The following is a 27369-nucleotide window of genomic DNA, read 5'->3' as shown; positions in this document are numbered from 1 at the left end:
AGGAAGCCGCCTGGTACAATTTTCACAGACCATAACTTTAATCAAAGCTAGCACTTGGTTTAAGAATCATGAAAGGAGGTTGTATACATGGAAGAGGCTTGGACACACTGGAAGGTTTCAGATAGATTATATAAAGGTAAGACAGATATTTAGGAAACTGATTTTAAACTGTGAGGTATTTCCAGGAGCAGATGTGGACTTTGACCACAATATATTGGTTATGAACTGTAGATTAAAACTGAAGAAAGTGCAAAAAGGTGGGAATTTAAGGAGATGGGACCTGGATAAACTGAAAGAATGAGAGGAGGTAGAGAGTTTCAGGGAAAGCATTAGGGAACGATTGACAAGAATGAGGGGAAAGAAATACAGTAGAAGAAGAATGGTTAGCTCTGAGAGATGAAATAGTGAAGGCAGCAGAGGATCAAGTAGGTAAAAAGACGAGGGCTAGTACAAATCCTTGGGTAACAGAAGAGATACTGAATTTAATTGATGAAAGGAGAAAATATAAAAATGCAGCTAAATGAAGCAAGCAAAAAGGAATACAAACGTCTCAAAAATGAGACAAACAGGAAGGGCAGAATGGCTAAGCAGGGATGGCTAGAAGACAAATGTAAGGATATAGATGCATATATCACTAGCTGTAAGACAGATAATGGCTACAGGAAAATTAGAGAGACCTTTTGAGAAAAGAGAACCACTCAGATGGAAAACCAGTTCTAAGCAAAGAAGGGAGAGCAGAAAGGTGGAAGGAGTATATAGAGGGTCTACACAAGGGTGCCATACTTGAGGGCAATGGTATGGAAATGGAAGTGGACCTAGATGACGATGAAATGGGAGATATGATACTGCATGAAGAGTTTGACAGAGCACTGAAAGACCTGAGTTGAAACAAGGCCCCGGGAGTAGACAACATTCTGTTAGAACTACTGACAGCCGCGGGAGAGCCATCACTGACAAAATCCTACCATCTGGTGAGCAAAGAAAGCAGGTGTGAAAATTTACTGAACTATTAGTTTAATAAATCATGGCTCAAAATACTAACACGAATTCTTTACAGACAAATGTAAAAACTGGTAGAAGCCGATTTTGGGGAAGATCAGTTTGGATTCCGTAGAAACGTTGGAACATGTGAAGCAATACTTACACTATAGATTATCTTAGGAGATAGGTCAAGGAAAGGTAAACCTATGTGTCTAGAATTTGTAGACTTAGAGAAAGCTTTGACAATGTTGACTGGAACACTCACTTTCAAATTCTGAAAGTGGCAAGGGTAAAATACAGGGAGCAAAAGGCTATTTACAATTCTACAGAAACCAGATGGCAGTTATAAGAGTTGAGGGGCATGAAAGGGAAGCAGTGGTTGGGATGGGAGTGAGACAGGGTTGTAGCCTATCCCCGATACTATTCAGTCTGTATATTGAGCAAGCAGTAAAGGAAACAAAAGAAAATTTGGAGTAGGAATTAAAATCCACCGAGAAGAAATAAAAACTTCGAGGTTTGCCGATGACATTGTAATTCTGTCAGAGACAGCAAAGGAGGGAATGTAACCATATTATGAAAAGGAAAGTTGCTACTCACCATATAGCGGAGATGCTGAATCACAAATTGGCAAACAAAAAGACTGTCACAAATATAGCTTTCAGCTACTAAGGCCTTCTTCAAAAATGGGCGCACGCACACACACACTCTCTCTGCAGTTATGTGTGTGCGAGTTGTATTAGTGCACGTACCGTGTGTGTGTGTGTGTGTGTGTGTGTGTGTGTGTGTGTTTTATTTATTTATTTTTTTATGGAGGCCTTACTGGCCGAAAGATTAATTTGTGACTGTCTTTGTGTTGTACCTATCTGCAACTCAGCATCTCTGCTATATGGTGAGTAACAAGTTTCCTTTTCATAATAGCATTAAATGATAGTCTTATAATACCAATACTTGAGTATATCTGTTTATGACTTGTCCACAGTAGTTAATAATTACTATAACAAAATACCCACCACTCTCACAGTACCCTTCGTTAAAGACTGCTGGTTTTGGAGGGTTAGTCCTCCATCGTGCAGTAACTGTGATGAATGTCAATATTGTTATTACATGTTTAAAGGTGAAATAAAGCCATAAGCAAATTTTCAGTCTCTCATTAAATGTCACAGAAATATTTACTAAACCAGAAAAAATTCATGCAGTAAAAACGACTGAAGTTTTATTATAACAGATTACCAACCAGCATATGCACTTGGCTTGCATTGTGTATCACTTTCCATTGTATGGTTATTAAAGCTGCCGTCAGAATATAAAGAAGTAATGACTTGATGAGGTTTTTCTTCCACAGCACATTCATCCTGCCTTGCTTTCATTATTACTTTGTTTTACAGAGCATTATTCCACTCGAATGAAGAAGTTAGCTTTATGGCATACGTTGTCAGTCATTAGACTTCTACCAAATTGCATTTTTATTCTTCATAGACAGATAGCCCTTAAAGTGGAGTGATAATTTGGAAGTTTTGGAACCCAATGGATGTAAATTTTGGTTATCTTCTACAGTGTAAAGAGGCAGTGGAGTTGATGGCATATCCATTAGTAAGGGGGGGGGGGGGGTAGTTTCAAAATCCATGGGTTCTGCAATGGAAGGCACTGGTGCAGGCTTCACTGGCGGCCACTGCTGCAGGCAATGGGAGGACAGGGAATGTGAGGAGTGGGTGGCAACAGGGAAACACACTGGTGCAAGTGGGAGTCCACATCCAGAACAACGTTGTGAGTGAACATACTGTCTGGCAGACCACCACACTGTGGCAGTGCGATCCCAACAGGGCATGGATGTAGCTGATTTGATGGATGGTCAGCTGCTCCCTACTGGCATCCACCACAAACAACTGCTGACCTTCGTGGCCCACCACAACATGTGGCAGCCACACCTGCTGCTGCCGCCCAAAGGACTGGGCCCAAAGTGCAGTCCTGAGAGGAAAACACGGCAGTCCACAGTGGTCCCTGGGATGCAGCTCAGGGTAAAGCAAATCCAGGAGATTCCATGACTTGCGCCCACACAAACATACTTCCAGACAGCGCCATCATCAAGGGAAACAGCAGACAGGGACTTCATTTGGGTCTTACATTTATGCATCAGGTGCTCCATCTCTTGAGTTAGAAGCCAGGTGAAATGGTGGGGTACTCATATGCTGGATACCGCTGCAAATGCAAACCGTGGCAGTCAGTGATGTTCCGCTGCACAGACTCACTGCCGTATGTACGGAAAATTTCAATGACAACATGCTGACCAAAAAGGGGCCAGTGAAATTGACATGACCCTGTCCTGTGATAAGTGCTCGGGGATCAGCCAACGAGAGGACTGGTGCAGCGGTGCTCCCCGATTCTTTGCACATTCTGCACAAGAGGACATGCAATGTTTTGATCAATTGTCAGCCAGTAAACATGATGTCATGCCAGTGCCATCACACAAATCATATCCCAGTGCATCGCATGCAGCAACTGGAGTACGTGAGGATGCAATTCCGGGGGAATGACCACACGACAGCATTGTTTCTTCATGGCAAGCCCGAGAATTTCCCTGGACAACACTTACCTGACCATGTAGGAGAAAAAATGTACACCATGCGTGATCCCCACCCAAAGAGATGCACCGCAACCAACCCAACTGGATCGCTGAAACCATTTTTCAGAAAAACGGGTCAGCAGCCATGGCAGTCGTGACTTTATGTGCAGTCAGCAGAAAGTTTGACAGGGTTTGCTGCAAGGCATCATATAATGCAAGCACAAGAGCTACGTTTTGCTCAAATTGGTGTGTTGGGCAGTGGAGGGGTAATGAAAGTCATAACAATAGATACTGAGGAGTAGTTCCCACCGCTGTAATCGGTGGGTAGTCCTGTCTGGCAGCTTGGAACTATGGCTTGTGGTCAGTGGTGAGGAGAAACCTTGTCCCATACAGGTAGACATGAAATTTATCAACTGTGAGAATAATAGCTAGTGCCTCCTTTTCCACTTGTGAATAATTACACTGTGCAGCGGAATGAGTCTTTGATGGGTAAGCGATGGGCTGTTTGGTGCCATCTGTATTCCAATTGGGTAGGACGGTGTCAGTGCCACACTGGCATGTGTCACAGGCCAGAGTTCAAAGTTTACATAGTAAAGGAAGCTAGACAGGGAGCAGAGCACAAATGCTGCTCAAGAGATGAAAAGCCCACTGATAATCCAGACCATACAAACTTAACACCCTTTAGCAAAGCTGGATAAGAGGCTGGAAGGTGCATGTTGCCTGGGGAATGAACTGAGCATAATATGAAATATTACACAAAAAGGATTGGAACTCCTACAGGTTCTTGGGTCATGGTAGTTTGAAAATGGTCTTGATGGGGTTGTCTATGGGGCAAGACCATAAGCACATGACCCAAAAAATGCATCTTCAGGGAGAACAGACTGCATTTCTCTGGGCAGATTAAAACTATGTGCCAGACCGAGACTCAAACTTGGGGCCTTTGTCTTTCACAGGCAAGTGCTCTGCTGGCAGAACTGAAACTGTGAGGACAGGTTGTGAGTCGTACTTGGATAGCTCAATCGGTAGAGCACTTGCCCACAAAAGGCAAAGGTCCCGAGTTTGAGTCTTGGTCCGGCACACAGTTTTAATCTGCCAGGAAGTTTCATATCGGTGCACACTCCACTGCAGAGTGAAAATCTCGTTCTGCATTTCTCCTGTTTGCAAGAAAGACCATTCTCCAGAAGGTGCGGGGAAACTGACTGAAGGTTTCGTAAATGCTCCTCTCGAGTAGAGCCTGTGACCCAGATGTCGTCAAGCTAATCGATGCAACAAGAAATGTTCTGAGTTTACTGATCCAAATAACATTAGTAGACGTCTAGTGCAGGCGAGATTCTAAAAGGCAAACAATTAAACTGAAAAACCCAAAGTGGGTCCTGAGGACCACAAAAGTCCAAGAAACCACAAGCATATGAACGAGATGGCCCACAGACTCAATGACATAGGAAAACGATACCCTGAAACTACCAACACGGCAACTCTACCTTTACCTTCTCGCACATGTTAAAGAGAATGGGGTAGACATGACAAAATTTGGGTGCTGCTGATGGCTTAAGAGGCACATATGTATCTGGATCATGAAAAAGAATGGATTGACACACTAAATGCACTTTAGCCAAAAACAGTAAATGCATTATAACAAGGTAAGTTGCTATTCCACAGTCTTATAATGTGTGGAGACGGAGAATTGCACCCACAAAGGTATGTGCTGTTTACTATAAGGAGAAATCTGATTGAATGGCTGTTGCAACTCCAAGCACCCTAAGAGCCGGTATGTATCTAAATTAATTGGACTGACCGTCATTCCCATGTTTACCTGAAATCTGACTGGCCTCCCACCCACTACAATCATCAGCAAAATGTGCTGGGGTGGCACGTGCGGGAAATCGGAGGCAGCCCCAGAGTCCAGTAAAGACATCAGGACATCCATTGACTGACTTACAGCCTATTCACTGTAACAAACAGTAGACGTATCTGCCACCATACCCCACACATGGCCAGCATGTGTGGGCAGTCACAGCAGTCATGCAACAAATAACGGTCGGGGGCAGGACCTCTGACTTGTCCAACGAGCAGGAGGAGAATGACGCCATGGACTTGAAAAACACTGCTGGTGTGAATTAAGATGCTGCAAGTGGCACGATCCCATTGAGCTCAACATGCGCGAGAATGGGCAATGCAACGACATCACTGCATTGGCATTGTCAACAGTCACAACACACTGTGAATTGGTTGGACACTGGTTAAGAGTGGTATCCTGCAGGGTGCAGATGGCTGTTTACCACACACATCCAATTGAGCCTCTAGCCAATTATCCGGAAGTATGTAACTTACCACTGCTGTAAGCTCATGCACTACAACAATTTGAGCAACGTTGGCTAAAGAGAGACGTCGCACTACGTCACTGCTTTAGTCCGAACTTCAAGATTGGTAGCTAACCAGACTATCATATCACAAACTAGTGAGTTGGCATAAGAGGTAGCACATTTGGAACACACAAAATGACACTTGGGTTAGAAGTGTTGGAAATTGATGATCCAGGCTGCATACGACTGACCAAGGCACTTGGGATACTGGTTAAACTACAACTATGCTGCCACTACATGGGTTTGATGTCAGATATACCACATAAGCAACCAACAAAGCTCATCAAAGGGAAGTTTCTTGGGCTCAGTGGAGGACTTCAAATTTTAGGCAACTTTGTACAATCCTGCAGTGTTGGACAACAACAAGGCAGCCTTATCAAATGGATTGACAATATGTTGTAGCTGGCAGTGCAGCAAGAACCACGGCAGGTAATTCTCCCACCTCTCAATCAACTCGTCAAAAGAGGCAAACAGTGTGAGGGAAGGTGGGGACAGTGCAGAAGTTGGAACAGTGGAAGCCTGGCTCTCCACCAGCAAGGCAAGGGCATGAAGCAAATAAACATTCTGGGTTATCAGCAGCCTGCTGTTACTATAGCAACTATAGCTGCTCATTCCGTAGGTGCAACTGTTACTGCCAGCATTGTAGAAATGTAGGGACCATGGGGGCACAAGGGGAAAGGAGAAAGAAAATAGTTGATCATCACATGCATAAGAAGTCCTTAGTTGCCACTTTAGTATCTGCACAGGCATGACAACACTGCATCACTAAATGATTGGTGTGGATAGTTCTCAGGCCAAAGGTGGCTCGATAATAGCCAGGGAACAGAACCCGTATGAGAGGGAAACACTCACCATCTGAATTGATCTGTAAGCCAAGTGTCTGAACCCACATAGGGATGAGCATGGCAAGAACTCAGTGTTTGGATGGCTAATGGCTAAGCACTCTGCACAATACAGTCCATTAGTGGACAAACTCAGAGTAAGCACTGGCCCACTTGGCTTGCTGCCGCCTGCAAGTAAACACTTCTGCCAGCAGGTCTGCCCATACCATGCGTCGCGTGTGCCTCTATGGCAGTTTTCCGCACTATCCTGCTGTGCTACACATGCCAGCTTATCTGCCGCCATTGTGACATCTGCTGGCTGGTATACTAAACCCAGTCATTTCCATTAATGTGTTTCTGATTATGATCAGGGATTTGGAAATTATCTGGCCATGGAGGTTCAGTTTGTACAGCTTGTCATACTGGGATTTATGAAAAAATTGTACAGTGCACGAATTTGATGTTTGTATGATCATTTACTATATGATCTGTAGGGTTTTCCTTAAGTGTTTAATGAACCCAATTATGGTTGATTAATTTTTAATCACTGTTAATTTCCCACAACAATATCTTAAGAGTCTGGTGTGCTATAATCACTGCTGCTCCCAGTGTACCTAAACAAAAGCAGTCATTCATACATTCCTGTAATAATCAGTGAGTGAAGTGGTACAGTGGTTGAGACACTGGACTCTCCTTTGGGAGGAATAGACTTCAAACACTTTCTATCATCATCTTGATACAGACTGTCTTCAGTTTCCCTTAAGAGATTGGGGCATGTATTAGAGTGATCCCATTCCCTTCCACCCCATATCTTGGATTGACTTGGCCTCTTATGAAATTGTCATTGACCCAACATTAAACTCCAAGCTTCATTTTTTCCTTACACGCTTCTAATATAATGCATTTCAGCAATCTCCTCTTGTTGAGCCATGGAGTATCTCATTTGCATTGCTTTGACTTGTTTAAGTTATAATTGATAATCGACTGATAGCAACCATGAGCTAGTAAATTTGTGAGGTTTACTAGGGCGAGGCAGGTAGTTAGTGGTTTGAGATGTATGCAGATGTTAATTTCAGTTTTTGAGAGTCCATGATACAGTGAAAAACAGTTGAGTGTTAAGATAGGTATGGCACTCCACAAAATGAATATTTTACATTTATTACATTTGGTTAATTTCCCTGCAATTTCATAAAAAGTTAAACGATGAGTATCACAGTACCCACAAATTTATACTTGGGTTGTATTTATATTTCTCTCATGGATTATCTAAGCCATATTTCACGAATGGAATATCAAACACAACTGATTTTTTTAAATTTTTATTCAATTAGATAGTGCCAACACACACAAAATTAATGTATTTTTGCAGCTTTTGGATGAATTGTATGACATTCACCAAGATCCAAGAAATTCTCTTTGGCGAGGGAATGTCCGTGCTGAAGTTCCTCAACCTTCTTCTGCAAGGCAGGGTGGGAGTAGCAGCAGTGACGAAGAGGATGAAGATGATGCTTCTACATTATCACATGCTCAACAGGAAGATGGTGCAGTGGGTGAAAGGATGAATGTTCCTCTTGTTGATTACATTATCAACGTGGTAAGTATTAGTAATTGGCATCGAAACAAATTGTTCAACATAGACTATTTCAATAATAGCTAGCATTATTGCACATACTGCCCACAGCTCCATTGAAATAAATAAATAAATAAATAATAAACTGTTTCTCTTATTCTTAACCTTTCATCTGCTTGACTAGCTTTACTCAACTTTGCTCCACCAGCTCTACCTCATCCTTTCTTGAACAGTAAATTGTGCATATACAACATAAAATTAAACTTTCTTCATGTCATTTAGCAGTTGATGCCCTACATGAGTGTGTCTTTATATTTCAGATGAAATTTCTAGATTCAATTCTAACTAATAATTCAACAGATGATCACTGCCGTGAGTTCATATCTCAGGGTGGTATTCCTCGCTTAATGAAAATACTGGAAATTTCTTACCTACCTCTTGACCACCCAGTCACATCTGCTGGACAAGCTGTAGCAACTGTCTGCAAATCCATTTTGGTAAATATGATGTATTATAAATGCTTTGCTATATTGTATAATTTCTATTTATTACTTTGGTGATTGTATATTTACACTACAGGGAAAAATGTGTGTATTTACACTGCTGGGAAAAATACAACACCATCAAAGGCAATGTCATTTTATTGGCAAGTGAAGTGACAGGTAGTTCATCACTGAAAGAGATTATGAAAACAAATTCAGACCAAATGAAACATGACACAGTGAAGGGTGCCCAAGCAATCACATCAGTGCACAGTGTAACCTCCTCTGGTGGCAACACAGCTGTGTATTCTTGCATGCAAACAATTTAATGCCAAATGGCATCCTGCAATAGATTGTCCCTCACCTCTTGCACCCCCTTTTGTAGTTTGGCAATAGTTTTTGCAGACCCTAGGAAATGACCAAGTTTCTGCTTCATCATGTCCCATATGTACTCATTTGGTGAGAGATTTGGTGGTCTTGCTGATGTCCCCCTCCCCCTTCTCCCATGAAGCCTGGGATGGGACATCTGTGTGTTGGGTGAATGAGCTCTAGGATACTGATCAGAGGCACACATGGTCTTAATCCTGCAAGCAGATGGCTTCAAATAATCTCTCATGACACAGCAGCTGTGACATGTGCCTGTATTTCATCCCTGGATGATGATCGGTGAGCCACTGCTGCTTGCACAATGCATCAATCTTGACATGCATTTGTACTAAGAGAATGTGCAGAACATGGTCTACAGCTGTGGAAATGTTTGACAGATCACTCTTGAAAACAAGGATTCACAACAGATACATTGTGCCCAATGTGCAGCAATCTGTCAGTACATTTATCCAGCTTCTCGGGGGACCATAATGTGACTGCCATTGTAATGGTTGGTGTTCAACAAGAGTGCATACTCGTCCATTGCACATGGTTGTATGGGGCAAAGGATATGTTACAGGGAGAAGTTCCCACCAGCAGAATTTAGAAAAGCTGATGTTTGTGGGGAAAAATTGAGATGCTGTGGACTGAGTGTCACTGAAGTCGAGCACACTGTTACATGACAGGTTTGGCAACTGTGTGGTCTAGCTTTCTGTTGGCTACTGTTTGGCAGCTTGTTAGTGGTCCTTCCCATGTATAATGCCACACAGTGGTTGCAGCTAAGTTGGTATACCACATGGCTTCTTTTACTGGTGGCCCTGCCTTTGGTGGGGTATGAAATGCCTGTGAAAGGACTGGAGGTAGATGGTAATGAGAGAATGTATGGGACAGGTTTTGCACCTAGGTCTTTACCAAGGATGAGCCATGGGGCAAGGAGATGGGAGCAGACATGGAACATGACAGACAAGGATACTGTGTAGGTTGGGTAGGTGGTGGGATAGGTGGGGAGGATATTTCTCATTCAGGACAGGATAAGAGGTTTTCAAAACTTTGGCAGAGAACTTGATTCAGCTGCTTCAGTCCAGTGGTAGTGACTCAGTTGGGGGAGGGTAGGAGGGGTCAGTGGTGACTGGAGAGACAAGGCATGGGAGATTCGTTTCTGGAAAAAGTGTGGAGGGTAATTTTGGTTTGTGAAGGCTTCGGCAAGACCCTAAACATATTTGAAGAGAGGTTTTCTGTCACTGCAGATCTTAGACCACGGATGGCTAGACTATATGTAAGGGCTTACTGATGTGTAATGGGTGGGAGGTGTTGAAATGGAGGTACTATTCATCATTGATAGGTTTGATGTGGATGGAGGTACTGATGGCACCATCCATGAGATGGTAGACATTGAGGAAGGTGGCTTAGGAATGGAATCGGGAAAAGGTGTTGAGATTCTACAGGAGTGTATGTAGAATATCCTCACACTCAGTCCAGATCATAAAGATGTCAGCAATGTATCTGAAACAGGTGCGGGCTGTGGGATTTTGGGCGACGAGGAAGCATTCCTCTAGATGGCACAAGAATAGATGGCTATAGGATGGTGCTATTTCCTTTTGTTACTGTTCTCTATCACATTACTTTGTGTCTATCCTTTTCTTTCTTATTTTCCTATGTTCCATCATCACCTTCAAAACCACATATCCTTTTGACCTACTTACCAAGAATCCTGTGACATATTGACTTTCCAGCCAACATGTAGCAACTGTCTGACATGTGTGCATCAGATGACAATTTGCTTGTGCTATCTGTAGGTGCAGTTCCCAGAATCCCACATGTTCCTCACCAATATAATTATACATGGACCTTCAAACACAGTTATCAGGCTTTTATTTGTTTTTATTTCTGTTTTGACTTTGATACAATCCTACTTTCACTGACATTTTATTTTGTCATCATCTCTGCTTTTTTTGTATTTCATCTGGTTTCACTGCTTTTTTACTAAACTTCACCTGATTTCACACTCTCTTACTAAATTTGGTTTCATCTATTATGAGTTTTTAAGACATTCCTACACTATGTAATCAAAAGTATCCGGACACCTCAAAAACATACGTTTTTTGTATTGAGTTCATTGTGCTGCTACCTGCTGCCAGGTACTCCATATCTGTGACCTCAATAGTCATTAGACGACATGAGAGAACAGAATGGGGTGCTCCGCGGAACTCACGGACTTTGAACGGGGTCAGGTGATTGGGTGTCACCTGTATCATATGTCTGTATGCGAGATTTTCACACTCTTAAACATCCCTAGGTCCACTGTTTCTGATATGATAGTGAAGTGGAAACGTGAAGGGACACGTACAGCACAAAAGTGTACAGGCCAACCTTGTCTGTTGACTGACATTGGCCGCTGACAGTTGAAGAGGGTCGTAATGTGTAATAGGTAGACATCTATCCAGACCATCACAAAGGAATTCCAAACTGCATCAGGATCCACTGCAAGTACTATGAAAGTTAGGCGGGAGATGAGAAAACGTGGATTTCATGCTCGAGTGGCTGCTCATAAGCCGCACATCATGACGGTAAATGTCAAATGATACATCCCTTGGCGTAAAGAGTGTACACGTTGGATGATAGAGCAGTGGAAAAACGTTGTGTGGAGTGACAAATCAGGGTACACAATGCGGCAATCTGATGGCAGGGGGTGGGTATGGTGAATGCCCGGTGAAAGTCAGCTGCCAGCGTGTGTAGTGCCAACTGTAAAGTTCGGAGGCAGTAGTGTTATGGTGTGGTCATTTTTTTCATGGAGGTGGCTTGCACCTCTTGTTGTTTTGTGTGACACTATCACAGCACAGGCCTACACTCTTGTTTTAAGCACCTTCTTGCTTCCCACTATTGAAGAGCAATTCAGGGATGGCGATTGTGCAGGCCAGATCGTGTTCAAAGATACGGAGTCCTGACCTGAATCCTACAGAACACCTTTGGGATGTTATGGAATGCCGACTTTGTGCCAGGCCTCACCAACCAACATCAGTACCTCTCCTCAGTGCAACACTCCTTGAAGAATGGGCTGCCATTCCCTAAGAAACCTTCCAGCACCTGATCGAGCATATGCTTGCAAGATTGGAAGCTTCATCAAGGCAAAGGGTGGGCCAACACCATATTGAATTCCAGCATTACCAGTGGATGGCACCACAAACTTGTAAGTCATTTTCAGCCAGGTGTCTGGATACTTCTGATAACATAGTGTATGTGTTTTTGTGTTTTTTATCCTTCTTTATGGATCCTTGCTCTTTCTATTTGTGGCAGTACAGAAAAGGTCCACTGATCCCAGTCAGAACCCACTACCAGATACTGTACCTGTATTGCGTAGCTTGTGGAAGCCCGCTAGACGGCCTGATCATCACAATACCCATGTCCAGCTGTTAGCCATCCTTCCACCTTGACATTTAGCTGCTCACGTTCCATCAGTCCAGAGCTCTCAACATTCTAATCCTGCCTGTTTGCCTCATTCTCCTGCCATGGACTAGCAGTGCCCACTACCATAACAGTGTAAATCAAATCCCCCCCCCCCCCACACACACACACACACACCTCCTTATAGCAGTCACACCTTACTCAGCAGACCTGATACATCTGCCACATCCTCCAAAACTTCTTCCTCCACCCTTAAGAGCCTAGATAGACCTGTAACACAATTATAAACCTGCCTCCAAAAGCTTCAGTCCCACTGAAGTATCAATCCTATTCAGAAGCTCAGCTTTTGCCCCAGGCAGAAATTGTCATGCTTGGCTTGTTTAGTACCTGTGCTCTGTTTCACAGCCCTACAGTAAAAACACTTTTTCTATCACCAACCCTACTAATCAGACTCAACCTAAAAAGCAAAACAGAATCCTGCCTTACTCAGTTTACTCATCCATCTAATGGTGAGTCTCACTCACTCATCCCAAATCACCCCTGATAACATTCCAGAATGTGCTAATTTAACCATTGTTTCCCAAATCCTTCAACATGGAAATAAACATCACATATGCAGAAATAAACTCAGTTTACCACCTAAAAACTGATCCTGATCCTGTAGTCCTACCTGTCAACAAAGGCTCCAGTACTAGTTATGAACTTCAGCGGTTATCTAGTTTAGGGTTTCTACCAACTGTCAGACTGGTCCACCCACAACCTCCACCATAGATAACCCATTGCAGGGATACAGAATGTTTTCCAGACCCTCCTTAAACCCCTAGGTCCATCCCAGAACCTCTACCTTGAGTCTTATCTCTGTCCTCACCCCCACCACTCTCCAAACTCCTACCTTGTTTATCCTTCACAAAATGAATAAACCTGATCACTCATGATGTCCCATTGTGGCTGGACACTGTGCCCCCATAGAAATACTCTGCCTTGTAGACAAACATCTTCAGATTATTAGGCATAATATACCTTCCTATGTAAATGATACCAATCAATCCCTCTATGAACTACCTACAATCCCTCTATGAACTACCTACAGTTCCTGTGCCTACTTTGCCATTGTTGATTCCACCTTCTTGTACTCTAACATCCCTAATACCCATGATCATGCTGCTATTGAACAGTATTTTTCCCAGTGCCAAACTTAATACAAATCTACAATTTCCTCCTTGGTCATCATGCCCAACTATATCCTCACCAACAGTTATTTCTCCTTTGAAGACATCACCTACAAAGAAATCATTGGTGTATCAATGAGTACCTGTGTGGTACCATCCTATGCCAAACTCTTCATGGGTCATTTAGACGAATCCTTCCTAACAACCCAGAATCACAAACTCTTCAGCTAGCTCAGATTGAATGATGACCTCTTCATGATATGAACCTAGGATAAGGCCAACATCTTCGCATTCCTCTAGAATGTCAACACCTTCTCCCCTGTTCACCTCTGGTCCTCCTCAGTCCAACAGGCCACCTTCCCCAACAATGACCTCCATCTCATGAATGGACTACGGGTACCTCTGTCCACATCAAATCTACCAGCAATACCTCAGTCTCAACAGCTGACATCCATACCACACCAATGAGTCACTTCCATACAGCCTAACCACCCATGGTTGTCACTTCTGCAGTGATATGCAGTCAGTTTCCAAATACGCTGAGGGTCTGGAAATAATATCCCTTGCCTTGTGACCACAGTTGCCTACAAACCCTCAAATATCAGCTGATAGACCACAAAGTAGTACACTCCTTGTGGCTTGTATCATCCAGGACTGGAGATACTGAATCATGTTCGCTGCCTAGGTTTTGAGTACCTCTTTGTCATGCTCTGAAATGTGTCCTCTCAGCTGTATTCTTCTCCCCTCCGACAGTGTTATTCCACTTGGCATACAAACTACACTGTGTCCTTCTACATTCCTATTCCAACCTTATCCCCAGCCATTTGCTCCATGGCTTATATTCATGGAAAAGACCTAGATGGAAGAGGGCTCCTGATGCTGCACCTAGCATCCTACCATACTGTCCCCACCATGGCCCTACACACACGCACAGGCAGTACTAGAGTATCTCCCCCCCCCCCCCCCCCCCCCTCCCACCATTATCCTGCTGTCCCTCCCGCCACCCTGTTTCACACCTGTTCTGTACATTCACTACATAGCCTATCAGAGATTGCCACTCAATGCAGTTGTACTTCGAGGTATGTGCGCGGGCATGTGTGTTTAGGAGTAGTTGGGTTCAGACCCCCATATGGTCATCTGGGTTTAGATTACTATAATTTCCACAAAATAGATTAGTGTGAATACCAGGATGGTTTCTTTGAAATGAAAAGGCCATACCCAATTTCCTTCTCATTCTTCCCCAGTCATTGTTGTGCTCCATATCTAATGTCCTCATTATATGTAAATTAAACCCCTACCTTCCTTCAACTGACAATTTGTTCCAAAGAAAGTTCAAAACATTGTTGCCATTTCTAATGTTTTGCTCCCAGCATTACATGAGGAAGTGCTATCATTCACATACCTTGTTTCCCCACTGCAATCCATTAATAATTAGTGAGGTGGGAAGTAAGTTCACTTCACATTCTACTCCCTGCTGTACCAGTCACTTACGGGGAAGAATAGGGGGTGGAGGCTGGCTAAAAGAAAATGTAGTCTCTCTCTCTCTCTCTCTCTCTCTCTCTCTCTCTCTCTCTCTCTCTCTCTCTCTCTCACACGCAATTAAATTTTCTGTGTACTACAATTTCCATTGAAGGTGTACAACTGATAAAGTAGTCAAAAATATCATACCGGTCTCATTGTTCTGAATACAGGGGCATAGAGGAATTCAGAGAAATAAATCAATAAAACAGGTGATGAGAAAATGAAAGTATTGAATAATAAGTTGAGCTGAATTGTACAAACAATTTGGTCACGAGTAGTTGTCCTCTGCCCACTTAAAATGAAGTTGTTTCAAAATGGTTGGAAACAGGAGAAGGTGCTCTCCTGTTCTGGTGGGAAGAACAGTGTTTCTAGTGCCTCTGCCACAATTTCAGTTTTATTCATTTCAGCTGATGGTGCTTTATGCAGGAACAAATCTTTTGATTAGGCAAGATTAGACACATTCTCACTCCATAATAATAAGCTTATTGCTCAATGCTAGAGAGTTTTGTACATTTGATTTTTTCCCTTCATTGTGTGGGTTATTCATTGAAATGGCAAAGGTAAGATGTGTAGCATGTTGGTCTTACTCTTCTTTTAAAGTCATTAACTACTTTTATATCTGCAATATTATTTATTTCTGTTTCACACACTATTCTTAAAGTCTACATAAATCTATGAAAATATCAAGTTTCTTGTTCTTTATAAAAAAACATCGCACGACAGTGTTTGTATGTGAATAAGGTCTGAAATGTGCTTATATATTCTTGTTTCTGTTGGGGAAATGAATGATGATATTCAGATTTATAACCTGACTTTTCAGTGGCCATACTGTGCATATTTCTTTTTATTGACCATGGATGTTATGTAATGTAGCTTTTTCTGTTAGTGGTAATAACCTCTGTGCACATATGAAAGGACAAGATATGATGATTTCCTATTTGCTTTTTATTTACAGAATCTTACACACGAAGGAGAAATCTTCAGGGTTGGCCTGGAAAATATGGAAACTATTCTTAGTCGTATGACTGAGCTTCAGTTGGCCACTATCAATGCAAATGGCTCCATATTGTTGCATGAACTGGCAATACAAGCAAATGCTGAGGTGGCATTCAACTCGGTGCATTCCTTACCTCTCCTCCATGGAGTGAACAGTATTCATGGTTATGTAGTAATGTTCCTTAATCTGAGTCGCTCGAGTCAGGTACTGTATCAATATTATCATATAAACAACTTTGCTCTAGTCATAAGAATAGTATTCCTGTGACAGTCTTTACTGAGCTACTAAATTTTTATTCAGTATCCATGAAAGTGGCTGATAATGTGATTTAGCTATTGCTATTCATAAGGATAGCTGTAGTAAGCATCGGCTTGTCAATAAGATATTGAAATGGCAACTATGGAAAAGGTACTCTGTGAACAGGAAAATGGTACTAATAATTGAGTCTGCTGAATTACAACAGTATAAACATCGAACAGTTGAAGATCTATAATAATAGGAAAAGGTTAGATTGCTACTCACCGTAAAGATGACTTGTTCAGTTGCAGACAGGCACAATAAGACTGTTACACATCTAGCTTTCGGCAGTAGCCTTATTCAGAAAAAGACACATGCACTCTAGCGCGCGCGAGCGTGCTCGTTCTCTCTCGCGCGCGCGAGCGCGCTCGTTCTCTCTCGCGCGCGCGAGCGCGCTCGTTCTCTCTCGCGCGCGCTCTCTCTCGCGCGCGCGAGCGCGCTCGTTCTCTCTCGCGCGCGCGAGCGCGCTCGTTCTCTCTCTCGCGCGCGCGAGCGCGCTCGTTCTCTCTCGCGCGCGCGAGAGCGCTCGTTCTCTCTCGCGCGCGCGAGAGCGCTCGTTCTCTCTCGCGCGCGCGAGAGCGCTCGTTCTCTCTCGCGCGCGCGAGAGCGCTCGTTCTCTCTCGCGCGCGCGAGAGCGCTCGTTCTCTCTCGCGCGCGCGAGAGCGCTCGTTCTCTCTCGCGCGCGCGAGAGCGCTCGTTCTCTCTCGCGCGCGCGAGAGCGCTCGTTCTCTCTCGCGCGCGCGAGAGCGCTCGTTCTCTCTCGCGCGCGCGAGAGCGCTCGTTCTCTCTCGCGCGCGCTCTCTCTTTTTCTCGCGCGCGCTCTCTCTTTTTCTCGCGCGCGCTCTCTCTTTTTCTCGCGCGCGCTCTCTCTTTTTCTCGCGCGCGCTCTCTCTTTTTCTCGCGCGCGCTCTCTCTTTTTCTCGCGCGCGCTCTCTCTTTTTCTCGCGCGCGCTCTCTCTTTTTCTCGCGCGCGCTCTCTCTTTTTCTCGCGCGCGCTCTCTCTTTTTCTCGCGCGCGCTCTCTCTTTTTCTCGCGCGCGCTCTCTCTTTTTCTCGCGCGCGCTCTCTCTTTTTCTCGCGCGCGCTCTCTCTTTTTCTCGCGCGCGCTCTCTCTTTTTCTCGCGCGCGCTCTCTCTTTTTCTCGCGCGCGCTCTCTCTTTTTCTCGCGCGCGCTCTCTCTTTTTCTCGCGCGCGCTCTCTCTCTTTCTCGCGCGCGCTCTCTCTCTTTCTCGCGCGCGCTCTCTCTCTTTCTCGCGCGCGCTCTCTCTCTTTCTCGCGCGCGCTCTCTCTCTTTCTCGCGCGCGCTCTCTCTCTTTCTCGCGCGCGCTCTCTCTCTTTCTCGCGCGCGCTCTCTCTCTTTCTCGCGCGCGCTCTCTCTCTTTCTCGCGCGCGCTCTCTCTCTTTCTCGCGCGCGCTCTCTCTCTTTCTCGCGCGCGCTCTCTCTCTTTCTCGCGCGCGCTCTCTCTCTTTCTCGCGCGCGCTCTCTCTCTTTCTCGCGCGCGCTCTCTCTCTTTCTCGCGCGCGCTCTCTCTCTTTCTCGCGCGCGCTCTCTCTCTTTCTCGCGCGCGCTCTCTCTCTTTCTCGCGCGCGCTCTCTCTCTTTCTCGCGCGCGCTCTCTCTCTTTCTCGCGCGCGCTCTCTCTCTTTCTCGCGCGCGCTCTCTCTCTTTCTCGCGCGCGCTCTCTCTCTTTCTCGCGCGCGCTCTCTCTCTTTCTCGCGCGCGCTCTCTCTCTTTCTCGCGCGCGCTCTCTCTCTTTCTCGCGCGCGCTCTCTCTCTTTCTCGCGCGCGCTCTCTCTCTTTCTCGCGCGCGCTCTCTCTCTTTCTCGCGCGCGCTCTCTCTCTTTCTCGCGCGCGCTCGCTCTCTTTCTCGCGCGCGCTCGCTCTCTCTCTTTCTCGCGCTCGCTCTCTCTCTTTCTCGCGCTCGCTCTCTCTCTTTCTCGCTCTCGCTCTCTCTCTTTCTCGCTCTCGCTCGCTCTCTTTCTCGCTCTCTCTCGCTCTCTCTCTCGCTCTCTCTCGCTCTCTCTCTCGCTCTCTCTCGCTCTCTCTCGCTCTCTCTCGCTCTCTCTCGCTCTCTCTCGCTCTCTCTCGCTCTCTCTCGCTCTCTCTCGCTCTCTCTCGCTCTCTCTCGCTCTCTCTCGCTCTCTCTCGCTCTCTCTCGCTCTCTCTCGCTCTCTCTCGCTCTCTCTCGCTCTCTCTCGCTCTCTCTCGCTCTCTCTCGCTCTCTCTCGCTCTCTCTCGCTCTCTCTCGCTCTCTCTCGCTCTCTCTCGCTCTCTCTCGCTCTCTCTCGCTCTCTCTCGCTCTCTCTCGCTCTCTCTCGCTCTCTCTCGCTCTCTCTCGCTCTCTCTCGCTCTCTCTCTCTCTCTCTCTCTCTCTCTCTCACACACACACACACACACACACACACACACACACACACACACAAATATATATGTATCTCTTTCTAGTTTATCATGGCTGTCTTGAGTGACAACCTGATCATCTGTGAATAACAGCGTGTTGATGTGCCTTCCTCCTAATATTTATGCTTCATGGTGTTCTTGTTCTTCTCCATTCATTGATTGTGTTATATAATTTTGTTGCTGATAAGCTACACCCTCGTTGTACTCCATGAGGGGAGGGAGGGAGGGAAGAATGAATGAATGAATGAATGAATGAATGAATGAATGCCTGCCTGCCTGGATGCCTGGATGCCTCTGTACCTGGCCTAATCTCTCGTACCTTACTCCTGTGATCCCTGTGTGAGATACAAACTGATTGCAATGTAGTTGTCAAAGTCTTGCTTGAATACCCGTTGTGTTGCGCTTCCATATGGTCTATACTGACCTATGAGGATTCTTGCAGTGTGTCTTATTTCATTTGATTTCTGCTGTCTTACTGACTGGGTAAGAACTTCAGTTGCTGGAGTAGTACTCTACATTTGCTCACATTACTATCCTGTATACATTTTATCAATATGTACACTGCACTTCTGCTGAACCTTTCTGAGAAACATAAGTCTTAATTCACCACCCTATTGTAGAGTTTACATAATCATCCAATTTCATGTGCTTCACAGAATTACCCCTGAAAACGTAATCAGTGTGATGTGCCAAAGATGTCCACCTCTAATATTATAATCATGTACTATCAGGTTCTTAATCCATGTTACAGGCATTATCATACATTTATGTATGGTACGTTTAAAGAGAGCTGCCATTCATTGCAAAGTGCATATTTTGGGCATGTCTGTCAGCATTTTTCTACAGTGATAACATGACAATGAATCATCAGCAAACAATCTGGTAATGCCACTGATCCTGTCTGATAACTCTTTTTGTATATATTGAGAACATTAGTGGTCCTGTGACACTTCCTTGGTGCGCACGCAATGTTACTTTAATTCCTACCGAACATTCACTATCCTGTGTGTACTATGTTCTAATAGCTGAAAATCCATGAAGCTAATAGCGTATTTGTAAAGATAATCCCTACAGTCATAACTTGGTGCGGTGCAATGTTGGACACATTTTGAAATCTGGAATGACAGAATATACCTGTTAACCAGCATTAACTCTTCACAAAATACCATGTATGAATAAAGCAAGTAGTGTTCTATGCAAAAGGTTTTTCCTGAATCCATCATTGGATCATCTCATTATCTTTAAACGGCTCCGTGCCCGGGCCCGACGCCTTATTCGCCTATGGAAGCAGGAGTGCTGGGAACGGTATGTCTCCACCATCGGCACCTGTACCTGACCATCGCAGGTTTGGTGTGAGATTAGGTGACTCTATGGGTATCAGACACCCGTCAGTGTACCTGGGCTTTCCCTGAATGGAACAGTCTGTACTGAATCAGACATGATTGCAGAACTCTTAGCAGGGCATTATGCTCAGAGTTCCACTCCTACGAATTACCCACTGGCCTCCGGCTCCCTGAAAGAGTGGTTGGAAAGTCTGAGCCTTTCGTTCCATATGCGCGACCCCGAATTGTACATTGCTCCATTCAGTGAGTGGAAATTCCACAGTGCCCTAGCCGGTGGCCCTGATACGACTCCCGGGCCAGATCGCATCCACTATCGTATGCTCAAACACCTCTCTGTACTCTGCCAGCGACACCTCTTTGACATTTTCAACCGTATCTGGGTTGAGGGTGAGTTCCTCTCTCAATGGTGGGAAAGCATTATCGTCCCAGTGTTGAAGCCTGGCAAGAGCCCCCTGGAGGTGGACAGCTACCACCCCATTAGCCTCACCAATGTTATGTGCAAGTTGCTCGAACACATAGTGAGCCGGAGGTTGAGTTGGCTACTTGAGTCTCAGGGTCTTCTGGCTCCGTCCCAGGGTGGGTTGTGTAAGGGCCACTCTGCCACCGATAATCTGGTCTGCCTGGAGTCAGCATCTGATTGCTGTCTTTTTTGACATGCGGAAGGCATATATGACATGACGTGGTGACATGCCGTCCTCACCACGCTTCATGGGTGGGGTCTCACGGGCTCACTCCCGCTTTTCATTCAAAATTTTCTGTCACTTCATTCCTTCAAGATAGTTCCTCCCATAGTTCCTCCAAAGTCCAGGAGAATGGGGTCCTGCAAGGCTCTGTCTGGAGTGTCTGCTTCTTTCTAGTTGCTATCAATGGGCTAGCTGCAGCTGTGGGAATGTCCCTATTGGCTTCTTTGTATGCTGATGACTTTTGCCTGGATTATAGCTCCACTGGCATTGCGGTTGCTGAACGGCAGCTACAGGGCACTATCTGCAAGGCACAGTGTTGGGCCGCCATGGATGGCTTCCAGTTCTCAGCTGTCAAGACCTGCATCATGCGTTTCTGCCATCTTTGCACTGTTCACCCTCAGCCATGGCTTTATCTGGACAGTGAACCTCTTGCCGTGGTGGAGACACTTCGGTTTTGGGCTTGTGTTTTGATGCCCGGTTGACTTGGCTCCCTCGTATTCGGCACCTTAAACAAACGTTGTGGCGCCATCTTAACACTCTTCGTTGCTTGAGTCCACAATTGGTCTGTCCTTCGATGACTGTACCAGGTGTTGAATCAGTCCCGTCTCAATTATGGGAGCCAGGCTTATGGATCGGCATCGCCTTCTCCGATGTGGTTGCTTGACCCCATGCTTCACTGCAGGATCCAACTTGCAGCTGGAGCTTTCTGCACAAGTCCTGTAAACAGCCTGCTCGTGGAGGCTGGTGTCCCTCCATTGTGGATCCAGCGCCAACGACTACTGGCCGCTTACACTGCACATGTTTGTAGCTTGCCTGGGCATCCAAATTACCGTCTCCTATTCCCCAACTCAGTCGTCCATCTTCCAGAACAGTGTCCCCAGTCAGGGTGTACGATTGCGGTTCGCACCCGGGCTCTTCTCTCTGGGCTTCAGTTTTTCTATCTCCTACATCTTTTCAGGGCCCATATATGTATACCCCTGTGGTGTGTGCCCCGCCCATGCCTTCGGCTGGATTTGGTACAGAGCCCGAATGACTCAGTCTATCCTGAGGCCCTCCACTGCCTCCCTTCCATACTTGCTGCATTTCATGGCTCTGACATGGTCTGTACCAACGGTTTGATGGTTACTGGTCGAGTTGGTTATGCTCCTACTCTTGGGGATCATTCTGAACAATGCTCATTGCTGGCTGACTGCATTGTTTTCACTGCCGAGCTGGTCGCCATCTCTTGCGTCCTAGAGTATATCCGTTCCTGCTCAGGTGAGTCCTTTGTTATCTTTAGTGACACCCTGAGCGGTCTACGAACTATCAACCAGTGTTTTTCTCACTCTCATCTGGTGATGGCTGTCCCGGAGTCCATCCACACATCTTGCCCGTTGCGGCCGCTCCATGGTTTTTATGTGGGCCCTGGGTCATGTCGGCATCCTGGGTAATGAACGTGTTGACACACTGTCCAAACAGGCTGTCGGTGCACTGGCTTCGGAGATTGGACTTTCTGAGTGTCATCTCCATTCAGTTTTGCGGCAGAAGGTCCTTGGTACCTGGAGTGATGAATGGTGCACCCTGCCTTCACCCAACAAACTTCAGATCGTCAAGGAGACTACTGGTGTGCTGCTCCTCCTTGCGAGCCTCTCGCAAGGACTCTGTTGTACTCTGCTGGCTGCTTATTGGCCACACCTGGATGACACACGGTTATTTATTGCATTCCCCCCTGTGGGTTCGGGGGGGTAAGAATAGGCCCGCGGTATTCCTGCCTGTCGTAAGAGGTGACTAAAAGGAGTCTCAACCTTTTCGGCCTTATGTGATGGTCCCCTCTCGGGTTTGACCTCCATCTTTCTAAATTGTTCTGAAGAGCGAACCAATTGGGGAAGGGCGCCTTACATGGTGCACTGTATCTGTTGTGCATTGAGACCTTTAGCCGGCTTTCTCATCGTTGAAATGGTGTCCTGCTCGTTTTCCATCTCTTGTGCGAGGATACGTCCCTGGGTGCGATTACCACGCTGCACTGTGCAGTGTTACTTTTAGCTGCGACGACGACCTTATACGTTTTTGCACCTAAGATCCAGCACGGTAACCAGTCCGTTGTGGTGGCGCCGCCATGTACCCTGTTGGTTGTAGCCCCCGGACAACACAGGGATCGCTCTACTGATGTCTGCGCAGTTTACTCCCCATGTGTGCCAAGGAGTAGATGCCCATCTCCCAGGGGCATCAGGACTCCCGACAATGGCCATCCTGCCAGGTGGCTCTTGCTGTGGCTGGGTGGCGCTCATGGGGAGGGCCCTTGGTCGGAGTAGGTGGCATCAGGGCGGATGTCCCGCAATGAAGTGTGGTACATCATTTCTTGCTGGTGGCCAGCCACCAGCAGTCTGAGCGTTCAAGGGCTCATTTTAAAGCTAACGTTTATGACCCCAAATCGTTCCCATCCCTGGCCACACCATGGGAGGAACGAAAGGCAATGAATGACAGTGACATGTATTCGCCCAGGTATCTCATCTGTACCAGAGCTGATGGGGAATCCTTTGTATCCCTGAAGCCACAGTTCTTTGTAGAGCATTTGGAGGACAAGTTTGGGGAGGTGGAGGGCTTGTGTAAAATGCGCTCTGGGTCAGTTTTGATAAAAACAGCATCCTCCGCCTAGTCACGGAGGTTGCTTGCTTGTGACAAGTTGGGGGATGTTAATGTTACCATCACACCACATAAGAGTTTAAATATGGTCCAGGGTGTTATTTTCCATATGAACCTAGTTTTGCAGTCTGATGACGAGCTGCGTGCCAACTTAGAGCGTAGAGGTATTCATTTCTTCCGGCGCGTTCATAGGGGTCCGAGGGACAATTAGGTTGCTATCGGTGCCTTCATCTTGGCCTTCGAGGGTGATACATTACCGGAGAAGGTCAAGGTGATGGTCTACTGTTGTGATGTCAAGCCCTATATCCCTCCCCCGATGCGGTGCTTTAAGTGCTGGAAGTTCGGCCATATGTCTTCCCGCTATACATCCAGCCTCACATGTCGAGATTGCGGATGCCCATCTCATCCCGATACTCCATGTGCTCCGCCTCCCATCTGTGTCAACTGTGGAGAGCCTCATTCACCTTGCTCACCAGACTGCAGGATCTTACAGAAAGAACGCAAAGTCATGGAATGTAAAACCCTGGACCGACTGACTTACACTGAGGCTAAGCGGAAATTTGAACGGCTACATCCCGTTAGCATGATGTCATCTTATGCCTCCACTGTCACTCCTGCTCCAGCTCCTTTAGCTGCACCACAGACAGTCAGCTCTCAGTGTCAGAGGACCTCACCTGCCCCCTTGACGATGGGGGCCCCTTCTCTTGCTGTTGCTCCCACACCATCTACCTTGGGAGCAGCACCCACTAAACCACCGGGGACACCAGTCCCCACATCTAAGCCGGAGAAGCGTAAGTCTTCTTCGGCTTCTCTCGCTCGAAAGGGATCCCTTGGGTCCCTCCCTTCCCAGGTTCCCACCAGCGGCACAGCAGACACCAACCAGTGGCTGAAGAAGCCACAGGTCGCTGGTCGTCGAGCTTTGCGATCATCTTCGGTTCCAGAGACTGACACCAATAAGCCCTCTCAACAATGGATACCGAAGGAACAGCGAGAGAAAACGACATTGAAGCCCCGTAAGACCAAGGTACCTGCGGTGGCTCCTACTCCACCGCAACCTACAAGCTCTGTGTCTGAGGATGAGGTGGAGATTCTTGTGTCCGCTGAGGACCTCAATCTCGCCGGTCCCTCAGACGCAATGTATAGCATTTGCACAGGTGCTCCATTGGAGGCAGCAGGTGACCCAGCGGCGTAATCTGCCTTCCCAGTCCCATCACGCCTTTCTCGGACATGGACAATATCCTCTTCCAGTGGAACAGCAGCAGTTTCTTCCATCATCTAGCTGAGCTCCGACAACTTATCAGCCTTCACCCTTTCTTCTGCATTGCTCTTCAGGAAACTTGGTTTCCAGCAATGTGAATCCCCGCCCTCTGTGGCTATCGGCATTATTATAAGAACCGAGCAGCTTATGAAAGGGTATCTGGTCCTTAACTATGTCCTTAACTATGTCCTTAACTCTCTTCACAGCAGGTCTGTCCCTCTACAAACAGCTTTAGAGGGTGTCACTGTTAGGGTGTGGACGCCACAGGCTATTACCATCTGCAGTCTTTACCTTCCACCGGATGGTGATGTCGTGCAGCATGAGCTGGCTGCGCTGCTCACCCAATTGCCGTCACCTTTCTTGTTACTGGGTGACATCAACGCCCATAACCCTCTGTGGGGTGGGTCAGTGGCAACAGGTCAAGGCGCCACCATTGAGCATTTATTGGCACAGCTCGATCTTTCACTTTTAAATGATGGTTCCTTCACACACTTCAGCATGTTACATACTCCGCCATCGACCTTTTGATCTGTAGCCCTAGCCTCTTACCGTCTGTCCATTGGAGTGTGCATGACGACTTGTGTGGCAGTGACCACTTTCCGATCCTTCTGTCACTGCCACAACGTCGCTCTTCTGGGTGCCCGAGCAGATGGGCTATGAATAAGGTGACTGGGACTTGTTCTCCTCCATTGCCGCTATTGAGCCTCTCTCTAATGACGACATTGATGCAGTGGTTCACTCAGTCACCACCAGCATCGTTACTGCCACAGAATCTGCCATTTCCAGTTCTTCTGGGTCCCCTCAGCGGCGGACTGTGCCTTGGTGGTCGCCTGAGATCGCTGAGGCGATTAAAGATCGCCGGCGGGCACTACAGCATCACAAGCGACATCCCTGCATTGAACACCTCACCACCTTCAAACGGCTGCGTGCGCGGGCCCGCCGCGTTATCCGCCAAAGCAAGCAGGAGTGCTGGGAGCGGTATGTGTCCACCATTGGCCTCCATGTCTCTCCATCACAGGTCTGGGCCAAGATCCGACGCCTCTATGGCTATCGGACCCCTGTCAGTGTCCCTGCACTCTCCCTGAATGGAGCAGTTTGTACAGACTCCGACGAAATTGCCAACAGCTTGGCAGTGCATTTTGCTCTTAGTCCTGCTTCTTCCAATTACCCACTGGCCTTTCGCTCCATTAAAGAGTGGATGGAACGTCGGAGCCTTTCTTTTCGCACCCACCGTTCTGAATCCTACAATGCTCCATTCAGTGAGTGGGAATTTCACACTGCCCTTGCCGCTTGCCCTGATACCGCTCCTGGGCCAGATCGCATTCACTGTCAGATGCTGAAACACCTTTCAGTGGACTGCAAGTGACGCCTCCTCAACCTTTACAACCGTCTCTGGGTCGAGGGTGAGTTTCCGTCGCAATGGCGGGAAAGCATTGTCATCCCCGTTTTGAAACCGGGCAAGAGCCCTTTGGAGGTGAACAGCTACCGCCCCATTAGCCTCACCAACTTTCTTTGCAAGCTTCTCAAACGGATGGTGAGCCGGCATTTGAATTGGGTACTGGAGTCTCGGGGCCTTCTGCCTCCATCTCAGGGTGGGTTCCGTAATGGCCGCTCCCGCCACTGACGATCTGGTGAGCCTGGAGTCGGCCATCTGTACTGCCTTTGCTCGCCATCAGCATATAGTTGCTGTCTTTTTCGACATGCGGAAGGCATACGATACGACATGGCGTCATCACATACTTTCTACGCTTCATGGATGGGGTCTTCGGGCCCCTCTGCCGATCTTTATCCAAAATTTTCTGTCGTATCGTACCTTCCGTGTGCAAGTCGCGGCCTCTCATAGTTCCTCCCGAGTCCAGGAGAAAGGGGTACCACAGGGATCTGTCCTCAGTGTCTGCCTGTTTTTAATTGCAATAAACGGGCTCGCTGCAGCAGTGGGAAATTCTGTCTCCGCTTCCCTGTATGCTGACGACTTCTGCCTTTACTACAGCTCTACTGGCATTGCAGCTGTTGAACGTCAGCTACAGGGCGCTATCCGCAAGGTGCAGTCTTGGGCTGTAGCACATGGTTTTCAGTTTTCGTCTGCCAAGACCTGCGTTATGCATTTCTGCCGGCGCCGAACAGTCCATCCTGAGCCGCGGCTTTATCTTTCCAACGAACTCCTTGCTGTGGTGGAGACCCACACGTTTTTGGGTGTAGTTTTTGATGTCCGGTTGACTTGGCTGCCTCATATTCGGCAGCTTAAACAGGTGTGTTGGCGGCATCTAAACGCTCTGAGATGCTTGAGCCACACCCGCTGGGGCGCCGACCGATCTACCCTGTTACGGCTCTACCAGGCGTTAATCCAGTCCCGTCTGGATTATGGGAGCCTGGCTTATGGCTCAGCATCCCCATCTGTGTTGCGGGTACTGGATCCAATCCTCCATAGCGGGATATGCCTTGCCACTGGTGCTTTCCAGACCAGCCCAATGGACAGCATACTTGTGGAGGCGGGTGTCCCTCCACTGCGATTATACCGCCAACGTTTGCTGGCTT

At 46.7% G+C, this 27369-nt stretch overlaps 1 protein-coding gene across 1 annotated transcript in view; it reads left to right on the top strand.

The window, feature by feature from the left end:
• The window catches only part of LOC124554679 (E3 ubiquitin-protein ligase HUWE1), a 350828-nt gene that overhangs the window by 54011 nt on the left and 269448 nt on the right, over positions 1-27369 (top strand). Inside the window, exons 11-13 of the mRNA XM_047128297.1 lie at positions 8095-8319; positions 8616-8792; positions 16191-16436. Coding sequence (XP_046984253.1) covers positions 8095-8319; positions 8616-8792; positions 16191-16436 — 648 coding nt within the window. The remainder of the gene's footprint in view (positions 1-8094; positions 8320-8615; positions 8793-16190; positions 16437-27369) is intronic.

This window comes from Schistocerca americana, chromosome X (assembly GCF_021461395.2).
Source record: "Schistocerca americana isolate TAMUIC-IGC-003095 chromosome X, iqSchAmer2.1, whole genome shotgun sequence".
Lineage (NCBI taxonomy): Eukaryota > Metazoa > Arthropoda > Insecta > Orthoptera > Acrididae > Schistocerca > Schistocerca americana.
Note: the sequence above shows the minus strand (reverse complement) of the source record. Positions and strands in the feature narration are given on the sequence as shown.